The sequence below is a fragment of the Pinus tabuliformis genome, chromosome 5_1 (genome assembly GCF_031772625.1).
Source record: "Pinus tabuliformis cultivar Carrire ecotype Pingquan chromosome 5_1, CPIR1, whole genome shotgun sequence".
Classification (NCBI taxonomy): Eukaryota; Viridiplantae; Streptophyta; class Pinopsida; order Pinales; family Pinaceae; genus Pinus; species Pinus tabuliformis.
The window spans coordinates 418,555,577-418,579,412 of NC_142305.1; the positions used below are offsets into that span (position 1 = coordinate 418,555,577).

Below are 23,836 nucleotides of genomic sequence, written 5' to 3' on the forward strand. Positions count from 1 at the left end.
ATATAAGTTCCTTCTTGTTTGCAACTCTAGAGAGGTCTCTTTTCCAAATCCCAACCTAATTCACTGCCTCACTTATGGCAACACACCAAGTCAGCCACCTTCCTCCAAGCTGCCTAAATAATTTTAAAAATGATGGGCCCATAAATTTGAAAATTATGAGGAGCAAAAATGATGTCACATAAACCAAACTGGCCCATAATTTTCCCAATATGTTGGGATGGCAACAAATTGTGTCCCATCAACACATGACAAGGAGATGAACCCTCCAAGCATCTGACCACCCATTTGGTAGCAAAAATTCTTCCTTGAGTCACCTCATTGATCAAACCAAGATTCCCTTATCCTTGGGCATGATGCAAACATCCTAGGGAACCATGGGAAGACCTTGATATCATTCATATTTGGCCCGTAGATAAGAATATAAAATCTTCTCTAGTTGATGTAATTGAGTCTTGTTAGAAAGCTAATATAACACTTAGTAAATCTAAGATGCCCGAAGAATTATACTCACCACTATTAACTTACCAGTGAAGGGAAGATCCTTGTATTATCAAATAAGAAACTTACACTATAATCTATCAAAGTACCAATCCCACATAACAACATGGGAAAGATCACCCCCAAAAGGAATGCCAATATATATCATAGTAATCCATGGCTAAATAAACTTCCATGTAGTTGGAGTCGATACGAGGAGATTGTCAAGACCAACAAACCAAAAGTCTGTCTTATTGTCACTCATGATAGCCCCTAAAGCCTCATAAAATATTGAAAGATAATCCTTGGTAGTTGAAACTAAGTCATGATCAATAGAAATCAATAAGAGAGAGTCATTTGCAAAGTGGTTGTTTACGATCTCCTCCCCCTCGATCAAGGAGATATCTCTAACTCGTCCTTGAGAAAGGGCAACTTCTAATAGATACCTAAGAGCATATGTTGTTAGGACATAAAGATAAGGGGGAAATGGGCATCCTTGATGGACTTGTGAAGATGGATGTAGGGGAAACAACACATTATTACTGAAACATAAGTAAAGGCCCGTGTAAACGAAGCGTTGATTATGCTTTATTAACACTGCTTTTCAAAAAAAGGGCCTGTTGACCTATCTCCTTGGCCCACTCCATAACCTCCCAAGTTGACAAGACTGCATCTAAAATAAACCATCCCTAAACAAAGCATGTTTGGACTCAACAAAATATTTTCGAGCCACAACTTACACCCTCAAAGCTAAAGCTTTAGCCATAATTTTATAAGAAACACTTAATAGAGTGATCAAACACCACCCACCAATAAAGTCTCTGGTAGAATTCTCTGGAATAAGCTTGATAAGGCCTTGGTTAAGAAACTCTTAAAGGCTCCCTATAGAAAATACTTCCTAAACAAGGCTACAAAAATCATCTCTCCAATTGTATCTCACGTGTCACCTTGTAAAACTCATAAGGTAAACCATCAATACTTGGTGACTTCCCATTTTCATGGAAGAGAGAGAAATAAATAACTCTTCTTTTGTAATTACTTTGTCCAACCTATCTTGATTTCCAAGTAACAAGTGAATTTGATAGATAGTAAGCAAAGAAATATTTTGAAAATAGTCACTGAAACATGTATGGGATGTCAATTAAAATTTCTTCAAAAATTCCATCCGTTCAACATAGCTCTAACTATGCCTATAGGCCTGTCTATTTTAGAATAAGAATTTCAAAATTTTAATTTAATTATCAATAATAACTATTAGGTGGATGGTAGAGATTTAATTTCCACATAGTATTCTAGAATATTCATAGTAGTATATACAAATCAAAGACATATAATATTTTTTTACTCTTTATTGCTTTATCTCTCTAAAGTATAAAATTATGTTACTTCACATGGACATAGAAATATGTTATTTATGGCTAAGATTGAAAGTGGAATATTTTTACCACATCTCCTCCATACTCGATTGTAATATCAATAACTAACCCAAAGAGCATGGTGAGAGTTTGATTAATTTAATTAAGCTAATTATATATGTATATTCTTTTTGGTGTAGTCTCACTAATAGAAAAAATGACTCTTTTTTGGACACTTGTTCTGGTTAATCTTGTAGAGATTTTTAAGAATCATGAGTTTAAGTTGTTTAATCTACAAAGTTGGAGTGCTTTAGGAGTTTTTTAGGGTGTTGAATCCATTTATGCTTTTAAAAGTTCATTTTAAACAAGAAGAGATCACAATTTTGCTAGCAATTGTATTGCTGGAAAAAAAAAACCATTTTGCCTATTAATTATATTGAACTTTATTATATACAATAATCTTTTTATTTATAAAAAAATGCTTTTATTTTAGAAGGGACATGTGTAAAGTCAATGTTGAACACAAGAGGAGTTGTCTTTACTGCGACTTTTTGGAAGCTTTTCTGGTGGATTTTCTCGGTCTAATTTCACTCTGTGAGGAATTCATTGAAATCACAAGCTTGATGGGTAATCCCTGCACAATAGAAGTGTTTTAGGGGTTTTCAGGGTGCTGAATCCATATATACAGTCTGTTGTGTTTAGTGCGTCTTTTTGAACTTTCTAGTGCCAGAATCCGACGGAAAAATTTGTGGTGAAATATTCATTTGTGTTATTTAAACTGGCTTTTTCACTGTATATATATGGCTTCAACACCCTCAAAAACCCCTATGGCTTAGACACCCTCAAAAACCCCTAGGGCACTTCCATTGTGCAAGGGTTACCCATCAAACTTGAGATTTCAATAAATTCCTTTGGGATTTTAGAGAAATTAGACCAGAAAAATTTCCAAAAAATCATAATAAAGACAATTCAATTCAAAAGTAATAAAAGATATATACATAGTTTTATAAATTGAGTAATTAAATTATGGAAAAAATTTCTTATTTATAAATTAAAAAATGGTATTTTAAAAATTAAATGATTATTTTAATTTATAAAAATATAAACTTATCGTATTTATGTTAATAATTTATTTAATTTTTCATAAATATAAAACTTTAAAATAATAAAATAGAAAATTAATATAAAATATTAATTTATAAAAAATCAAAATACTAACGTGATCTTAATATATAAAACAATGTTTAATTGGGCCTGGAGTATGCCCTAAAACTGCGTCTGCTTGGCTAAGAGCTCGTCTTCCTTGGACGTAAGGAAACAGGTTAACGGCCCAAGACCCAGAGGCATCTGGCAGGAGTGAAAGCTTGCTCCCTTACGGACCACCAGCGGGTTATTTCAGGTGGCGTGGTTTTCCTTGATAACAATGATGTGTCAACTGACATTAGCAGATAGCAGCCAAAGATCGCTGTCCTCAGTGTTGGTTTGACAAACTGAGTTTGATAGATTTTTCCACCTTTAAAAAAAATAAAAATAAAAAATAAAATAAAACAATGTTTAATTTAAAACTACGTGCCCACGTGTCATTTGGATATTTATATTCAATATGGACCACAATATTACGATAAGATAGAAACAAGTACTTAACTTTTCATCCTCACATAAGTTGACCGACCAACTACCCAATCTGCCACCACAATATTACATATGACTCAACTGTTGTGAGAGTCTGACAGATGGGATCCACGACTACCATTTGCCACAATTTAATGTGTTGGATTGAAACAGTTGGTCTAAAACAAGTGACGTGGAAATTGCATGAAAAGCGCGTCAGTCGATTTGTCCAGAACATAGTGAAGGCCCCACCTATAATACAAAAGTAAAGTAAGGTCACCACAGCTAGGAACCAAATAAGCAAACAAATATACAAACCACTAGCTGGGGAAAGTGACACTTGAACCTTATATGTCACCACTATAGTCTAACTAGTGTTAGTCTCAACCCAATATATCCCTAAACGTTAAATATTGAGCATGTTAAAGATTACGTAGATGTGAAATGTCCTATTCAAATTTATGAATTTTCACACGCACGGTAATTTTTAATATAATAAAAATTATAAAAATATTAATTGGATTTATTGTTTTTTATTATAAGATTAATTTAATTTTTATATTTTACATTTATTTAAGAATATGAATTTGATTAGGATAAGGTAATATTTTTTTTATCATTTACATCATTCATCTTCATCTTTAAATGAGAATTGATATGTGTTATTTATAAAAATATAGGAGAGAAAATGATTTTTATTATTTTTCTAAAAATACGATGGAAATTTTTTTCTTTAATTTTATTTTATTAAAATTCAACATTATTAAAAATAGTATGGAAAAAATTTACTTCAATTTTATTTTATTAAAACTCAATATCAAATAAAATTTTATTTTATAACTCAATATTGTTAAAAATACTATGGAAAAACTCTATTTCATAACTCAATAGGGTGACAAATACCATAATTTCAAGCAGTAGTTTAAAAAATATGTTTTTTTGCCCTGAAAGTTATGGAAATTCAAATTATATTTGAAAAAATCTGGTTAGGATTTTTGTAAATCCAAGTAAAAGCTGTTGAAATTTATAATTTTAGATGGCATAGATGTTTTTAATGTTAGCTCAATCCATTTCCACCATCAAAAACATGATTCAAACACTGCATTTCTGTCACTTTTGACTGTCCAAACAATTCCTCTACCACCATAGACTACTCCCAATTTCAATTCAAAATAATTGAAAAGAAAATTCAAATTCTCATCTAAATTATGAATTGGTCTTTTTCAACTAATCAAAATATTCACATTTTAACTTTAAATTCTGTTATTACATTACAAATAATAAAAATACTAAATTTATTTTTAAATTCAAAACCATAAATTTTCTTTATTTAAAAACACAATCCTATAAAAATAAAATAAAAATGCACTTACAAATTTCAATAGAATCCTTTAAAAGCATACACATAAAATATATAATATTCTTCAATATAATCTTAAACAAATTCTTCATTTAAAATCCCTTTCTCCATATAAAGAAATATAACACAATATGAGCTGACCGACTTTTGCGGGGATATGCGATAATATTTCCCACGCCCGTGGTTCGAATCGAAACCACCGCTCTCTGAAAAACCGCCATACGTGTCATCATATCCAACGCTCAGCTGATTTTATGGGGACTGTCTCTGGTTTTATTTATTCCGTCAATTTTACAGTCAAAAGACAGAAGATTAGATTAACCGGAATTACAACGATAAAAATCTAACAGTAACTGACCCGACTTCCAACGATAGAAATTAATAGTAACCGCCATTGGATAAGCGCCAGAAACTGTTTTTCCCAAATTTAAACGCACAGATAAATTTGGCACATTGGCCTGTCTAACCATAGTTGCAACTTGCACTAGTTTAGTAAGATTGGCTGTCTAACCATAGTTGCAACTTGCACTAGTTTAGTAAGATTGGGTGTCTAACCATAGTTGCAACTTGCATTAGTTTAGTAAGATTGGGTGTCTAACCATAGTTGCAACTTGCATTAGTTTAGTAATATTGGATTTATTTTGGGTCGTGTGACGTGTCAGCAGGATTCGGAGGTTGAATTTGTACTTTTATCCGCCATAGAAATTTAAACTTAGAGACCGTCGCGACTCAGAACTGCAGATATTAATTAGTACAGATGAATGGATAGGGTTTATCCATAGTGTTGTGTTATAACATTCCCTGCTCCTCGTTTGGCTCTGACAATCAGAGCCGTTTGATTGAGAGGGGGAGCGGAGACTTCAAAGCGAAGGCAAGTCTACCACAATTTACGTATTTATTTATAATTGGATAGGCGATTGTGATCCCCACCAGAGAAGTAGGTGGAAAGTGACTACGCGGTCTCCTGTGGACCGGAGATAAAGAGATAAGATCAGAGGATCTGGTAAAGTTCGTATCCATTGTCGAAAATTTAGTTTTATACCCATTTCGACATCCTTGCTTTGTATATGCAATGGCAGAAGTCATCAGAGGAACCGCTTCGGTTTCGTTTCCTTCGACGATTCGTGCAATCAACACGGTTCCCAGATCAAAATCTGGGAGTGTTATGGTTTCGTTCAGGCTAATGGAAAATGGGTCGTCCTTCAATTCTATTTGTTTGAGCCCCAGACCGGCTAATTCGTTTTCCAGCAGCCAGCTACATGGTTCTTTCGTGAACCCTTGGGAGCCCAAGACCTCTCAGTTGCAAAGGGGAGTCAGAGAAGCCAAAAAGTTTCATTTGCAGGTATGGATTTGGGCTGATTCAGATCTGCATGGTTTGAAGTGGGGATGCTGGTGATTTTGGGGATTTGGCGTGGTTGAGGTGACATAGGATGATATGTTAAGGTGTGGGTGGTTCTGTGGGAATGGGTTCTGCCTGAATTTGACTGAGAAAAAATGTTTTCTGATTTTTTCGGAGGCTTTATCATTCCTGAAAATGCTGGAAAAGTCGGTTTTAGGTCTTTTCTTTGCTTCGTGTCCTTCACATTTGTATTGTGGTTTTCCTGAAATTGCACGAAAGAGTGGTATCGATGGTGTTTTATAGGCATGCAGCAGCCTGAGAAGAATAGTCTTGAATTGTTTTGTTTTGTTTGGTTGGTTTCTTTCTGAAACTACTTGATATGAAGTGCGTCTGGATTATTTTTTAGACTTAAATGTTTTATGGTATTGCTGATTTTGCTATCTGTGAAAGTGTGGGTATTCATTGCTTATGGTTGGGTGATTTTCTTGCCAGGTTCGTGCAGCACAGACATGTATGCCCCGCCTATCAAGATGGTGGGAAAAAGGAACGACACCAAATATGATAGAAGTTCATTCAGCCCAGGAATTGATTGATTCTCTTCTAACTGCTGGAGACAAGCTTGTTGTTTTAGATTTCTACGCTCCTGGTTGTGGTGCCTGCAGATCTGTCCATCCAAAGGTATGCTGGATGATTGAATAATTAACCAGTTTGTAATTTTGTTCTATCATTACGCAAATTTTTGAAGTAACTATGTTACCTATTCCTGGGGAAACATACAGTTTGATGTATGGATCAAACAGCTTTCGGATGAGAATCCATCCATGAGCTGGGTTGGAAAATATCGAATGGGTTTCTCCCTTTCCTGGAGGTATTGTTCTCTGAAATATATTGTTTGAGCTGACAAAGTCTAGGGCTCCTTACCAGTCCCTATGTTCTCACCATTTCTGTCCCCCTTTCAATTTTTATTCTAATGGTTGTTTATGGTTTTGCTTATGGGGTCGGAGAGACTTGGGGTACTCTTTAGGTCGACCTCTTATTCCATTAAAAGAGTCTTTGTATCGATCCAGCTATAAGCTGGGTATATAGAGTGGGTTCCCCCCCTTTAAATCTTGTTTTCAGAAAGGTTTTTGTTTCGAGCTGGGACGTTAAGGTCTCGAATACGTCTCTCCTTACTAAAAGCTCACATGTTCTCGGCATGACTAAGCCACTTATTGATTTTAATTTCCCGCTGCTTGTGGTTTTACTCATAGAAAATCAACCTCCTCAAAAGGTTGCGATACAATTGTTGGGAGGTGTTAGATGGTAAAAGCCTACAAGTTTGCCCATGTGTCCAGAGGGCAGGGCCTCCTTTATGGGCATCAGGCCCGTGTATTTTAATATGCGTGCTTTTATTTGATATGTGGTCTGGTCAACAAATCTTGCTAGATTAATTTTTGGACAGTGCTTTTGTTGGATTCATCATTCAGGATCTATTTTCTTAGACCCTGTTTTGGTCTATTACCTAGTAGGGTTTGAGTGTTTTCAGCCAATTTTTTTTTTTTTTTGATCTAGAACCTCTGATATAAGATCATCTGATTGTCAATTTCTTCTGTTGTTATTAGTTGCTTCTGCTTCATTCTGCCATTGATTGTTATTTGATATTTTGCAAATCTGACTGCAACACTTTGTTGTCCCCGATTTTTCAAAATGGACATTTTGTGAGCTAGTTCTAATATAGCAGATCTGTACTGTTTCAATGCCTTCCAGTTTTAATGGAGCTAAAGAAAGAATAGTCTGCAGACTTTCAATTTCCTATAAGTAGAACAATAGACTAAAGAAGAGTTCCAGGCCCCCTGCTTTTGTTTTAAGAGAATGAAATTGTTTTAGTTTTTACCAAAAGAGAATCTTGTTACGGTTTCACCAGGTTCATGGTGTATTGAAAGCAGAGGAAAGAATTTTGCTAGGTTGTGTGCTTGGATAGTTTTGTACAAGTAGAATATGAGTTTTGTGATGATATCACTTGGATAAATATCTAATTTTTAAGTTAAACTTTTGCAGATTTGCCAATTTGCAGAAAAGAACCCTGATGTCAAATTTGTAAAAGTGAACTATGAAGAAAACAAGTCTATGTGCTACAGTTTGCGCATCCATGTTTTACCCTTTTTCCAGTTGTACAAAGGGGCGGAGGGACGCCTTTGTAGCTTCAGTTGTACTAATGCAACAGTAAGTCTAGTTTCTTTTTCTGTTGGTTTGGTATTGTCATTGCATCTTCAATGCATATTTATTATCTTCAACGAGTTCCTTTTACATATATTTGGTGTGCAATGATCTGCAGATAAAGAAGTTCAGGGATGCCCTTGAGAAACACAGTACTCCAAGGTGCAGTCTTGGACCTCCCAGAGGATTGGGGGAGGACGAACTATTGGCTTTGTCAAAAAACAAGTCTCTGTCTTTCGTTATGCCAGAACCTGCCGAGACTCGCAGAAAAGAGGTACCATTTGCTGTCAGATCTGATCACAAGGCAGAGGATTTGGCACTTGTTCCTCCTGGCAAGAATCCAGACGATCTGGCACCTGTAGGACCGAGCCGCAAGTCAGATCTACAAGAGCTTGTCGGCTCAGGGAGATCATGATTTTCTTCCAGTGAGCTCAACATGCGTACAGCCATTTTCTTGTGCATTCTATAGAGGCCATGCAGTGTACTTCTGTATATTTTCCTTTCTGTATCTAACCAATGTGTACATAGTTCTGATTAGGAGGCTTCACTTTTTTTGAAACCCCCGATAATTTTCAGGCAGCCATTTTGACATTTTATATCCTGTTGAGAAAACCCATCTCCCTATTTTTTCTTTTTTTTCTATAGGAACCTTCTATAACTCTATTTGTGGATATATCTTTATTAAGTACAGACTGTGGATATACCTGTATTGAATCCAATGGGCATTATCTTACTGAAGCTTGTTTTTGGTATTGCCCATGATTTTATTAGAAGGCATTTGGTTCTAAAACCTTGGTATTTGGAAGGTGGCTTTGGGGATTCAGAATAGGATGTTTTTTTGTCCTGCCAATTCCCATTTCAGACCTTGGTTTAGTGTTTTAGTTATGGATCTATGTTCACCTCAAAGAGGTTTTGAGCTTCGAGGCTGATCTGCTGTGAGATGGGCTTTGTAATCCTGGCAGTGTTTACATTCTGTAATTTTGTATCACGGTGATGCATTTTCTGCAATGCCAGTCATGAATTTCAATAAATAGAGAGTATGTTTTACATCCTGTAATTTTGTATTGATGGCGATGCAATTCTGCAATGCCAATCATGCATTTCATTACATACAGTATGTTTATATGGTGTAACTATTTCAATATTCGAGGCTGATCTGCTATGAGATGGCCTTTGTATTCCTGAAGCGGTTTAACATTCTGTAATTTCGCATTGATGGCCATGCAATTCTGCAATGCCAATCATGCATTTTAATATAAAGAGTATTTTTACGTTGTGTGTATACATGTTGTTGGCCTGTAATGCGAATATCTTCATGGCTAAAATCAACTGAGTAGATAATTGCATTCTATTAAAAATCATAGTGGAAGTTATTATAATCCTCTATATTATAATATCACCCAAGATCATTTGTAATATTGTCCCAGCCAACAATCCTTGCAATTTGATATAAGTGATTCCTAATACTCTTTTTTGTTGGTAAAGAGTGCACATATAACATGAAATCAAGGGGAGGGATAAAATATTTTCATCAAACTTATAACATTTTCCATTGAACCAAAATGAAAAGTGAAGGAAAACCAGTGGGAAGCATAATAATATGAAGATGGCTTTGCTTTTAATTTTGCATTGAAGTCTTTGCAAGCAATCACTCCTACATTGTTAGGAGAAGCATTCACTCAAATAGTATTTTTTTTTGTAAGCTGGGGTGGGACCTTTACATTTTCCGAAAATACAACATCAATCGCCTCTGCAGGACTCGAACTTGGGTGGGGTGCGACAGCCATCCGCCCCTACCATTACACCATGCACGTCATGTGCACTCAAATAGTATTTTTAATTAGCTGACCATCTTGAATTCCTCGTGTTTCCAAGGTCTATTCGGCGCAGAGGTTTATCTTTAACACCATCAACCAGAACTTGGTCTTGAAGTCATTCACTTGCACCAAACTATCTAAATATTCCGAAGTTTCCTAGATTGAATTTGGAGAAAACATGATGGAGATAAAAAGACATGAAATAATTCTTGATCCATTCCCCTCCATTCGAACGGAGATGCCTTTAATTAGAGCTTAAGCCTTGGTAATGTTTTAGTTGGTAATGTCAATAACTAAAACATGAAGAAGATGAAGATAGGTTGTAATAGGTTGTAAAATGGAACGCTGTTCCTTTGGACTTCTGTCAAATTATTTTATGTACAATACATTATGGATATTATAACATAATTAATTCTGTCAAATTATTTTATGTACAATACATTATGGATATTACATCATAATTAATTAAGACAAAATTGGACAATACATAATTAATTAAGACGAAAGAAATTTGAATAATTTTGACCATTTTATGAAAACACTTTATTAATTATCTTACGGATAATACATTAAGACAAGATTTGAAGCATTGGAAAAACAAACAATTTTAACTATGAAACAAATTGCATTTTTTTGTCCATCAAGCTCTCGTATTATCAAGGGCAGCCTCTAAAGTTAGGTACCTTTACCAAAATCTTATAATCTTAAAATCTTAAATATATCTTATAATCTTAAAACACATGTACTGAGATAATTAATGCCAATTTCTTATAATCCTTGGACATAACTAATGCCAAATTTTTAATGATGAATTGAACTAAATTTGAAATGGAAGGAGTGTTTCATCTCTAAGTTTGTTTTGTGACAAAGAAATGGGATATGATTAGAGCTTATGGATTGTGAAAGACAATAGAATATCCACTAAATTAAATCTTATTTGTTTTCCTTCCGTTTTGTTCAGTGGTCTTATCTAAGTTTTGTAAACTGGTTTCATTTTATTGGCCCCATAATCCATGTGCTTCTGTCTCTAATTTGGACCTTTGGTTTGCACCAATCCCAAGTAATGCTTTCTCGTTCAATAATCATAGAGGCATATCTACTTTCATATTTCCTTTCCATTCAATCAATTTTAGGTTTCAATTGAAAAATAATAGTAATGTTATATATAATTATGATCTATAACTTGTTTTTTAATTAATGATGACTTGTTTTTAATTAATGATAATGTATCCAATAGGTCAATGGAGGATGGGTATAAGTTTTTGTTGACTTTCCTAAGAATAATGAGCTTAGGATTGGGGGCCAATGGGCTCACTATTAGGGTTATACCATTCATCAAAACCAAGACAATTCCACACGGCTATTTGACCTTCTTAAGAATAAGTGAAGGGCTCACTATTGCGGCTATACCATTCATCAAAACCAAAACACCTCCATATCACTAAACATTCATAAGGTGGCTTGACACTACTAAACACTCATAAGTGGCTTTACATGAGCTCCTAGAAGCTTAAAAGCCTTGTGGAGACTCCACAAACTATCTTGCTTACATCCCTAAGCCCTATGATCTATAAAGTTACATGGAACATATATAGTATAGAGATTAATGGCCTTGCCTTTCAACATGCAAGTGACATAGGTGCCTACTAAGAGTATCCAAATTTGCCAAGATAACAATTAGACATAGCCAATAAAATCTACTATAATTGCATCTCCCATCCCTTGAATGTCATTAGTACTTTGAGATTGTCCCTTCCAACATAACCATACCTTTATTCAAAGGTCAAAACCAACAAATTTACTTAACATCTCCCATCCCTTGAATGTCATTAGTACTTTGAGATTGTCCTTTCCAACATAACTATACCTTTATTCAAAGGTCAAAACCAACAAATTTACTTAACATTCAACTTACGGTGAACACTATTTTCTTCATATAATTTAAAAAAAAATTGTCATTCAAAAGTCAAAACCAACAAATTTACTTAAAGACAAAGAACTTAAACACTAATTTCTTATTATAATTCAAAAGTCAAAACCAACAAATTTACTTGAAAACAAAGAATGTGAACACTAATTTCTTAGTATAATTAAAAAAAATAAGCGTCATTTTGTCATGTTCAGAGGAATATATTCTTTGTAAACCAAGGCCATGTCAAAACAATATATTTTGCAAATCATTAATAATTTCTTGTGGCGCCTCCCACACTCCAACAAATTGAGTCAACCAAAACATCTTTATCATATACATTTTTCTTTTCTCCTACTTTGACATTTTTTTCATGTATTTATTTCACACTTTCCTAAATCTCTCCAAAATTTGGTATGCAAATCTTTCTCCATTCACATCTTAGGAAGAAAATAAAAAATACAATTTTTTTTACCACTCTGGTTTTCTCCAATAAATTCTTATTTAACTCAAATTGCCCATTCCTACATTGTGATCTTTTATATTTATATTAAAAAAAATTAAATAATTTAAAGACTCACATAGTCCATGCCTAATGCTAAGGGAGGTGATAATTAAGTTTGTCATTTTCATTAGTTTAGGTAAAAAAAATGTCGTCTTTATGATTTACCAAAACTTTGTTAAATATTGTTGTTCAAAATAACATGTCTTCAAAATGATACTCTATTAATTCCAACGTTGAAGTTTAATCTTTATAGATATAAATAATATCTCAATAATGGAGAAATAAATCCCTGCATTAAAATGCCATTATTTCACATAAATTTATAAATATTTTAGTTACTTGTCATTATCATGTGACTTTCGTGAACCTATTATGTCAACCACATCAATATTGCTTGTGAATCTCTTCCTTACAATCCTGCGACTAAAATATGTAAGGTTGTTGAATTCACATAAAGATTAGGTTTTAGGTTTGAGATTGAGAGTGGGAAACTCCCACAAATAGTTTTCAAATGGAAAATTCCTTACAAGATACCTTTCTTTCGGGTAAAGATGGAATAATCTCTTTATATATACATTTTTCTTTTCATAAAGATAAGGAATATTTTCTTTCAAGATGCCTTTTCTTTTTGGCTTGACTTCCGTGATAAGTGATATTTTGCCCCTTTGTAACATGGACCAGATTTTGTTTTTCCCCTATCTTTTTCAAGGTGAATCACGTTATCTCAACTGATGTTTTGTCGCAATAAATAGATGCCACGTGGGATCACCCTATCTTAAGTGACGTGCTACACTACACTAGACGAATATTAAACATCTATAAATTATATACTTATTTTGGATTTTGGTAGATGAGGTGGCCAACCGAAACCTAAGCTACTTTTCTTAATTAGGTGGTGTGGGTCACGCAACACCTAACAACTACTTTAAGTGGCCCAAGGTTTTAAAGTAACCACAACCCACTAGAACTTCCAACGACTTTGTTGAGAATCCTTAGCATCAACTTTATTAGATGGTGTATGTGACCATACCATAAGGTAGTGTGGCCCATTGTCACTAGTGTAGTTAATAATACATTGCAAGGCAAGATGGATGCTGTCATTTATTTACTATGGGCTAATAAACATGCAAGTCGGTTAATGATAGCAAGTGCATGCTATGCCAATATCTTAACTTGGGCTAACCCTATTGGGCATCGAGCATTAAATGCTTGTTTAACTGCAAACTCGATAATCATATAGTTTTTGGTGGGGATAGAGTGTTCGAAAAACACCGCTCGCATCTGTTTTATATACTCGATAATCATATAGTTTTTGGTGGGGATAGAGTGTTCGAAAAACACCGCTCGCATCTGTTTTATATGGCTACCGAACTTACAACTAAACAAACATTTAATACCCGATAACAAATTCGTTAGCCCTTTCCAACCCTATTGGGCCACTCTTGCACTTATTGTTGCTAAACTTCTTTATACTTTGACCTCTCAAATCATTCTTTCCATATGTGCCAGCCATTGCCGAAACTATGGAGGTGTGAAGTTAGAAGGGTGGGAACACGTGTATGAGAAATTAAATGTTTATTATGATAAATATTCTATTACTTTATTTAGTTTGTCTCTTGAAATTTATAAAATTTTATGTTGATTCTTTGCAAAACTTTGTTGAGGACAAGACGATGTTATTTTTTATTATGATGGCAGAGGTAATTTAGTCATTTTCATAAAGACTCTGTTTTTTTGTTTATTTTATTTTATTTTATTTATCGGTGTTTTTAATTATTATTTTTTACTTTTAAAAGTAGTGATAGCGATAAAAGTTAATTAATTAATTTATTTTTTAATTATGATTAGAAATTTTAAAATAACCTCTAAATTAAAAGTGGTATTCTTTAACATTGTATTTTAAGTTAAATTTATAACTTATTTGAAATATTGATAACTTTTATCATTTTAAGCAAAACTCTAAAAATATTATTGAAATAAAAAGTAGTATAAAAGTAATATTTTTTTTTTAGAATTAAGATTACAATTTATTTAAAAATTGTAATCTTAACAAATGATGTTGTAAACAAAAATTTCAAATTCTTTCTCCAAATTGAAATATATATTAGCCTAGATCTATCTTAACCCCATAGGGATCAAATCTCTTGAGGTGTAAACTCATTTTTTTGAGTGCGAAATTTGAGGAAATGATTGCATCTGGAGAGATTTGATCCCTGTCGACATGCTTGATAGATCCAGGGTTAAGATGGATCTAGGCTGGTTATATAATATCTATATTTGTATCTATGTGTCTCTTTCTTATTCCATCTCTCTATCTCACCCCCAAAACATACACATTTTCTCGCTATATCTATCTATCTCTCCCTCTCTCTCTCTTCCCCTCCTCTCTCTCTCTCTCTTCTCTCAGTGCTCCTCTCTCTCAATCTCTCTCCACTTCTCCATTGTCACACACACACACTCTCTCTACCTTTCTCCCTCTATGTATTTCTTTTTCCCTCCCTCTCTCTCCCCTCCAACTCCAACTCTCTCTTCTCTCTCTTCCTTCCTCTCTCTCCCTTTCTCTCCTACCTCCCTTTATCTCTCCCCCCATCTCTCTCTCTCTCTCTCTCCCCTTCCACTCTGTCACTATCTCCCTTGCTCTCTCCTCTCTCTCCCCTCCATCCTTGTGTCTCCCTCTCTCTCTCTCTCTTCCCTTCCACTCTGTCACTATCTCCCTTGCTTTATCCGCTCCCTCCCCTCCATCCTTGTGTCGCCCTCCCTCCCTCCATCTCTCTCCCTCCTCCATCTTTGTGCCTCCCTCTCTCTCTTCCCCTTCTCTCCCTATCCCTCTCCTCTCCTCTTCTTTGTATTCCCCCCTCCTTTCTCCATCTCTCCCTTGTCACTCCCTCTCTCTCTCCATCTCTATCTCTCTATGTATTTGTTCTTTCCTCCCCCTCGCTCTCTCTCACCCACCCCACCCCCCTCTCTCTCTTAAATTTGATCTCATTGTATTGTGTTTAGGAAAGTATCTAAATTAAAAAAAAAAAAAACTTAATTGGTTGTAAAATATTGAACCTATATCTTGGATCAATCATGTCAACTAAAATACAATAATGAAATACTTAAAAAAAAATCACGCACTCTCTTTTCTCTATTATTGTTAATCACTTTACCTGCTCTCATTGCTTAGATCCTTAGTTAGGATGGATCTATACTGGTTTTTAATAATATTATTTATATTATATAAATTTCACATCTTTATATATAAAACTATTCTCATTTTTAACTTTATTAAAACCTTAATTTAATTTCCATGGGAATATTTTTAGTAGTTGTGAGGATACAAGGTTTAGATATATCTCACAAGTAATTATAACTTTTTCCTTTTAGATTGAATTAACAAAATGTTATAAAATTAAATTAAAATAAGTTATGGTTTTTGGGCATGTGGTATTGATAAGCTATGGTATTGGCCCATGGTATTGTAACAAAACTATTTACAAGTTAATAATAACCATGGTTAAGAATCTTGTCATATTGTTTTTTTTATTTAACAAGGTCGGGTAGTTTATATATTACCAAAAGCTTTGATGGAGCAAGCTCCTATTACATAGAATGTATCATAAAAAACCTCAAAACCATGAGATGAGAACACAGTCTCTTCTCCTCGACCTGTATTCAAGACTTCCTGAGTTTTTATGTGGATTCTAATGTACTGTCTAATGAACTGGCATACTAAAAATAAAATTTGCAAGTCATAAGCTCTGTGAAAGATGTTCAAAGCTTAAAGATTGATTGCTCCTGACTTGGCTTGTTCCTCTTAACAAAAAACGTCCAAGTTCTCTCCTTCGTTGGATACCATGTGAATTGTATGCTTGTTCTTCCCATGCCTCTGTTTTCTGCTCCAAGTTTTGCTATATATCTTTGGCTTTGGGTTGCCTGAGATGCTGTTTCTTTCACTGCGGATGTCCACTTTCCTTTTTGCATAAACACGGACCCTTGGGAGAGTCAACGGACGAGGATGCCACCTAGGTTAAGATGCAGAGGTTGGGATTAGAGGCTATGCGGAAGGGATAAACCAGTGGCGCTAATGGCTGGAGGGTCCTTCGCGACCATCAATGGCTGAGATTGACGGTCAACGGGCGTGAACAAGTCCACAAGTTAACCGTGCAAAAAAGCAGTATTAAACGCGGAGGTGGTATATCAGACGGGAAAAGAACCGTAAGCGGTAAAAGGGAGGGGTCGCCCGATTCCATTGATCGGGCGACACGTAGCATAAGAGGAGAGAGAAAATACCGCTTTTCGGGCGGGTGAACTCCGTGCTTGTTGACCGCCCGAAATCGGTGAGAGTCGTCCGATCCTATGTGTGCAGATCGACGGTTAGGATGGTTCGCGCAAATTTGGATGATCGGGCTGAATAGTGACCGTCGGATCGGGCTCCCGATCAACGGTCCTGATTTGATCGGAAGTGTGGGCTCGACGGTAGATATAGAAGCAAATGAAAGGTTTGTTGAAATCCGGCTGAGGCGCGGGTGAAAAGAAGGATGGAGGCTTAAGCTTAAGTCTACACAATGTGAAGAGGAAACACTGCTTGCAAAGAGATAGAACAGGGGGGATCTTGGAGGCCAAAGAATCACTGTAATCACACGAATATTGGGAATTTCCTTGCTGCGATTGTTGCTGCAATTTTTATGAATGTACCCTCTGTTCTTATTGTGCTTTATCTCAGCCCGAGACCTGCCTTTGATGAGATAGATTGCAGTGTAGCTCTTGTGAAAGCCTGAAGTTTCATGCTTTTTCCTTTGCTTTCCCATGTTTTCCTGGCTATTGCTACGGTACTGTGTCCTTTGTTGATTTGTAGTTGTTGTTCTTTGATTTATTGCTTTTCTCATTGTGATTTTCCTTTGGGTTTGGTTAACTTTTGACATAAGGGTTTTGCTAGTTATTAAGGAACTGAGCTATAGTATTCCTCCTGGTTTTCACGAACAAGCCCTTCATTTTTTTCACTGCTTGATTTGCAAAGTGATTTCCCTGTTGATTGTGGATTTTCAAAACATGTTTGTAGATTACATTGCCAAAACCTTCCAAGTTCTTCCTTATTCTTCTAAATATTCTATTCATGTGCTCATTGCTTGGTTTTTTGTTTCTTGCCATTGCCTCTATTATTATGGCTGAATCTCCTATGCTGATGGGGTTTTGAATTTTTCTTTTTTGAATTATTCTTGTTCCCATCAACAAACTGTAAGCTTCTGCCTTATTATTTGAAATTTTTCCCAAGCCCCATTCATAAGTAATACTTTCTTTCCCATCAAGATCTAGGATTATTCCTCCTGTCCCTGCCTTTCCCGGATTGTGCTTTGAAGCCCCATCAAAGTATAGACAGTGTCTATTTTGGTTTTTCCTCCAGTTTGTCAGTTCCTCTTCACTCATTCTTATTTTCCATATACCTCCTGCACTTCTCTTCTTCTGTCCTCTTTGCCCATTATTGTATTATGGCTTTGCTTAGCCAATCCCTCTCTCTCTGTTGAAGGATTTGATTGTTTGTTGGAGCTGTGCCTTTGACATTGAGTATTTTAGAGGTTAGACCCCAAGTTTTTGAAAGGGTCTTCCCTATCATTGGAATTTTGTTTTTGAAAATGCAGTTGTTTCTTGTCAACCAAATTTTCAAGCATAGAACCACTAGAATACATTTCCATATCCTTTGAATTGTGGCTTTTTTCTTTATTGTGTATGGGTAGGCTTTCTCAAAGGTCTGAAGAAAATCCGGCAAGGGCTTTTATAAATTTATTCTTATTTCCAAAGGACTTATCAGCTGCTGCCAACATTCTTTGGCAAAGGTACATTCTTGGAAAAGGTGTTGAATATTTTCTTCTGCCTGAATGCATAATGGGCACCATGTTGGACCTTGAAAGCCTTTTTTTCTTAAGCTTTCACTGGTCAATATTCTCTCTTTTAAAAGAGTCCAGATGAACGTTTTTATCTTAGGCAGGCTTTCTGATTTTCATGCTATTTTCCAAGAATCCCACTCTTGTTGATTTGGTTGTTCTTGAAGGATTTTGTATCCAGTCCTAACTGTATATTGTCCACCACTTGGATCCCAGAGATATTCATCTTCCTCATCATGATGGATTGGCGCTGCCTCTTATAAGAGCTACCTGATTTTGCTCCATTGTCCTTCCAGATCTGCCGGAATTGCTGATATTTTCCAATTTTGCCACTCCATTTGCTTCCATAAAGAGATTTAGTGTAGAGTGTTAAAACCTTTACCTTTCATCCACTCTTGTATGTCTTCAATTTCTAGATAGGTCTGAAGTGGCTCTTTTCCCATGATTCTGTCCTCCCAGATCGAAATTGTTTTTCCATTGCCTGGGATTTTAGAGATGTATCTGCTCATTAATGGAATTGTTTTTTTAACCAGCTTCCAAACTTGGGTACATTGTCTAATTGGGATATTTCCCTTAAGCAATCTTTCCCTGGTGCCATCCATGTATTTTGATAAGAGGGTCTTTTTCCACCAACTCTCTTTTCCTGTAATTAGTCTCCATATTATTTTCATTCCCAGTGCTGCATTCATAAGCCCAGGTATTCGAATTGATAGTCCTCCTTGTTCATAAGGAAGAACTACTTGCTCCCACCTAACCAAGCTAAATTTTTTGTTTTCTTGCTCCCCCCTTGCCACAAGAAACTTCTTAAGATTAACTCCATTTGTTTGTGAGCACTTGCTGGAGCCATGATTATTGCATATTGGTAGATAGGTAGAGCTGCAAGGAGTGCTTTGATTAGTATTACCCTTCCTGCCATATTCAACCACATCATGCCCCAACTTTGTATCTTGTTTTTCATTTTTTCAATTTGTCTAGTCCATATTTCTGTCTTCAAGTTCTCTTTTGAGATTGGAAGTCCCAAATAGAAGAAGTGTGTCCATTTTTCCTGTACAGGGATGTCTAAGATTTGTGAGATCCTTTGCATAATTCTTGGGGGGGTATTCCATCCATATATCCTGGATTTTGCATTGTTTAATAGCCCACCTAATACTTGTAGGAATTCATCCAGAACTTTTTTGAACCTCCTTGCTATTATTGTTGAAGCCCCTCCCAACAACAATGTATCGTCAAAAAAAAGTGAATGGTTTATTGTTTTAACTCCTCTTGCTATTCTGATCCCTATGATGCTTCTTTCCTTTCTTTGATTTTCCAAAACCCTACTTAAGGTATCCGCCATTATAATATATAGGAAGGGAGAGAGAGGACAACCTTGCCTAAGACCTCTTGTGCTTTGAAAGAAGTCATAGGGCCTTCCATTTATAAGGGGGGCAATCCAAGGGGTAGTAATGCATGCCTGTATGACTTCCCGTATTTCTCTTGAGAAACCAAGTTTCTGGAAGACAGCCATTAGATATGGATCGCTGACTCTGTCAAATGCATTAGCCATATCTAGCTTGATTATGATGTCTTTTTCTTGTCTTAGCATACTAGAGTGAATAGCTTCCTGTACAATAATGACATTATCTATGATTTGCCTGTTGGGCATGAAACCTCCTTGATTTTCAGATATAATTATTGGGAGTACTTCCTTGATTCTGTTTGCAATTATTTTTGTTATTATCTTGTAAGAAGAATTGCAAAGAGAGATAGGGCGAAACCTATTGAAAGTTGAGGGGTTTGCTTCCTTTGGGATTAGAGCAAGATAGGAGGATTTTGTGTTGCCTCTTATTTTTTTTTGAAGACATTCTTCTATTTTCCCTATATATTTCGCAGAAGATTTCATTCTCTCTGAGGTAATCTTGCTTGCCTTATTCTCTGTTTTCATGCTTTCCATTTTTTGTTGTAACTCTCTCTTTTTTTTTTTTGCTCTTGCCTGTTCTCTTAGTTTGGTTCTTGCAGCTTTTAATTTTGTTTCCCAGATATACTGTGGTGATCCTGTTACTCTTGGCTCCCATGCTTCCTTGACTATTTCACTAATTTCTGTGTTGTTGTCCCAGATTGAGTTGTATTTGAACGGAAGCGGTCCCTGTTTTCCATATTGCCCATGACAATTGTCACTGGTTTGTGGTCAGATGCTGTGATATGTATAATTTTTGACTTTATGGAGCTGTGCACTGCTATTATGTTTTCTTGTATCAAAATTCTATCCAGTCTCTTTTTTATGTTGCTTGTGCCCACTCTTTTATTGCTCAAAGTGTATTTCCCGTTACTAGACAGGATGTCTATTAAATTGTGTTGTTCCATTATTTCTTCTAGAATATCCTTGGATGGGTCAATATGGTATGTTCCTCCAAACTTTTCTTTTATATTTCTTACCAAATTTAAGAATCTTGTCATATTGTTATAAAATATTTTGATTGTGAAATAAGTTATGAGTTCTGGGCATGTGGTATAGATAACCCATGGTATTGTAACAAAACCTATTCATAAGTATCTATGGAAAAAGTGGATGTTAATATCTATGGTTAGAATCTTGTCATATTGTTATAAAATATTTTGTTTGTGAAATAGGTTATGTTTTTTGGACATGTAGTATTGATAAGCCATGGTATTGTAACAAACCCTGTTTACAAGTTAATAATATCCATGGTAAATGGGGGTGAATATCCATGATTAAGAACATTTTTATATTGTTATAAAATATTTTGATTGTGAAATAAGTTATGTTTTTTGGGCCTGTGGTATTGATAAGCCATGGTATTGTAACAAGACATATTTGCAAGTTAATAATATCCATGATAAAGTGGAAGTGAATATCCATGCTTAAGAATATTTTCATACCGATATAAAATATTTTGATTGTGAAATAAGTAATGTGTTTTGGGCATGTGGTATTGATAAGCCATGGTATTGTAACAAAGCCTATTTTTTACAAGTTAATAATATCCACGTTAAAGTGGGGATGAATATCTATGGTTAAGAATCTTGTATTGTTATAAAATATTTTGGTTATGAAATAGGTTGTGGTTTTTGGGCATGTGGTATTGATAATCCATCGTATTGACCCATGGTATTGTAATAAAAGTTAATAACAAAATCAAAATATAACAAATTGAATTAATTATTTTTATTACTTTAATTTTATTATTATTAATTGAGCCAACATTTAAATGTTTACAATCATCCTAGATACTAGGTTTATATTACTTTTAATTTCTTGTTTATTACTTTTAACTTTTTATTTTTATTTGAGTCAACATTTAAATGTATCACTCTTTTTTTTAATTGGATCCACATTTAAAATTGTTTACATACTTACATTGCACCTACACATTTAATCTATACTAGACTAGACATAATAATGTGACAAGTATAAAAAACTATTTTAAATAAAATAATAAGTTTTCACAAATACATTATAAATATAAATAAAAATATTTAAAGTAAAAAATATATTTTTTAATTAATTCGGTAAAAATAAATTGAAATAAGGTGGAAAATAAAATTGGGTCGATTATTAAAATCGGCCCTCCAGAGTTTCTTGACAAATAAGAAGGGTAACAAGTGTGAAATCTCCTCTTTCAAATAAAAAGGGCTGCTGTCATTCTTAATTAAAAAAACAAACGTAAGGGCTGCCATTCTAAAAGAATTGCAAGTACGAATAACAACTTTGAAAACCTATTAATGTTTTAATATTTTTTATTATTTATATATAAGAGTATAAAACTGATTTTTTTATACGGATATATTTGTGAATATTTATTATTTATTAATTACTATTATTATTGATTTTTTTTTTTCAAATTATTATATCTATATATATTATATTTTATTTGTATTTATTTATTTTTTAAATGATTTTATTACAGTATTTTTAATTTTAAGCGATTATTTTAAAACTGTTATAATTTTAAATTTAATAAATATATAAATATATTATTTATAATATTATATTTTGATTTAGAGGGTGATTTTCATGTTTTGATTAACAATATTTTTATTTGTCAGAGTAGTAATTTTTTAGTGTTTAATTTTAGGGTTAATTTTAAAGTTTTTTTGGAACATTATTGTTGTCAAGGTTATTATTTCAAATTGTAATTTTAATATGGAATTTCAAACAAATTGTAATCTAATATCGGAAAAAAAGGTTTGATTTTTATTTTTTATTTTATTTATTAATTATTATTATTTTTGGGGTTGGTTTAAAATTTTTTAATTTACAATTTTATAAGCTTAATTCAGTTCCATTTTAATTCTGGATCTACCAAGTGCCGAGAATGATCAAATCCTTTTTCACTTAGGAAGGGGTTTGCATCTTGAAAGATTTGATTATACGAGGCGGAAGAATTTCTAGGACAGACAATTTTTTTATTTTTATTTTTATTTTTATTTATTTTTTAAATCTTGTAGAGGCAGTGTTTGAATTGTGTTTTTGATGGTAGAAATGGATTCATCACCATCGAAAACGTCTAGGACAGCTAAAATTTTGAAGTTTACTGACTATAACTTGGATTTACAACAATCCTTGACGGATTTTCTCTAAATATGACTGGAATTTCCATAACTTTCCGGGCAACTCCTCCGCCTCGTTAGGCTACGCGGATTTGATCTCTCTTGGCTTGGTAGATCCGGAATTAAGATGAATCTAGGTTGTTTTATTATAATTATTAATTTTATATTTTACTTTATTTTATGTAATTTGACTTGGTCAAAATGTTTTATTGCACTCTACAAACCAGTGTGGGGTAGATATCACGTAAAAATGTAAACATGTAAACTAAACGTAAATGTAAATGTAAGCGCATGTTTAACATTTTTAATCGAATGTCGGCCCTTTTTAAAAATCATTCTAATTATTATTATGCATAAACACAATATAAATTTAAAATATAAAGAGGTTTACGAAGGCTAAAAAAATATGCATGGTAAATAAATAAAAATATAAATAAACCAGAGGTATGGTAAATAAATTAATATAAAAGAGGTATAAAGAAATACAGTAAATAACTAAAAATATATCAAATATGATTAGAAATCAACATCTAATTATATACCAAGCTTATGGGCCAAATACAGTGGTAAATAAAATATATATGTTAAATAAATAAAAATATAAATAAATCAGACTTATGGTAAATAAATAAACCTTTTTTTATATTTACTCCATAAACTTCTTTATACTTACTAACACTCAAGAAAGAGGTTTTATTTAGGTGAAGCCTATGGGCCAAATTATTATTAATACCATGCAAAAAAAAAGTTATTAACCCTAATATTAATATTATTATTATTAAACCTAATATTCATATTAATATATTATAATATTAATATTATTAAATTTAATAATTTTGGATTAATACAATA

The 23,836-nt window shown here is 33.9% G+C and overlaps 1 protein-coding gene across 1 annotated transcript; it reads left to right on the top strand.

The window, feature by feature from the left end:
• The first annotated feature begins 5,733 nt into the window (after positions 1–5,733).
• Positions 5,734–9,622, top strand: LOC149165261 (thioredoxin-like 1-1, chloroplastic). The gene is made up of 4 exons (XM_089432267.1): positions 5,734–6,145; positions 6,635–6,820; positions 8,180–8,344; positions 8,457–9,622. The coding sequence occupies exons 1-4, from the start codon at positions 5,876–5,878 to the stop codon at positions 8,751–8,753; spliced, it is 918 nt and encodes a 305-aa protein (XP_089288393.1). The 5' UTR covers positions 5,734–5,875; the 3' UTR covers positions 8,754–9,622.
• Positions 9,623–23,836: the final 14,214 nt, after the last annotated feature.

Coding starts and splice junctions, on each gene's coding strand:
- LOC149165261 (XM_089432267.1), top strand. CDS start 5,876: ATGGCAGAAGTCATCAGAGGAACCGCTTCGGTTTCGTTTCCTTCGACG. Junction 6,146..6,634: donor CCAAAAAGTTTCATTTGCAG/GTATGGATTTGG, acceptor TTTTCTTGCCAG/GTTCGTGCAGCACAGACATG. Junction 8,345..8,456: donor TCAGTTGTACTAATGCAACA/GTAAGTCTAGTT, acceptor AATGATCTGCAG/ATAAAGAAGTTCAGGGATGC.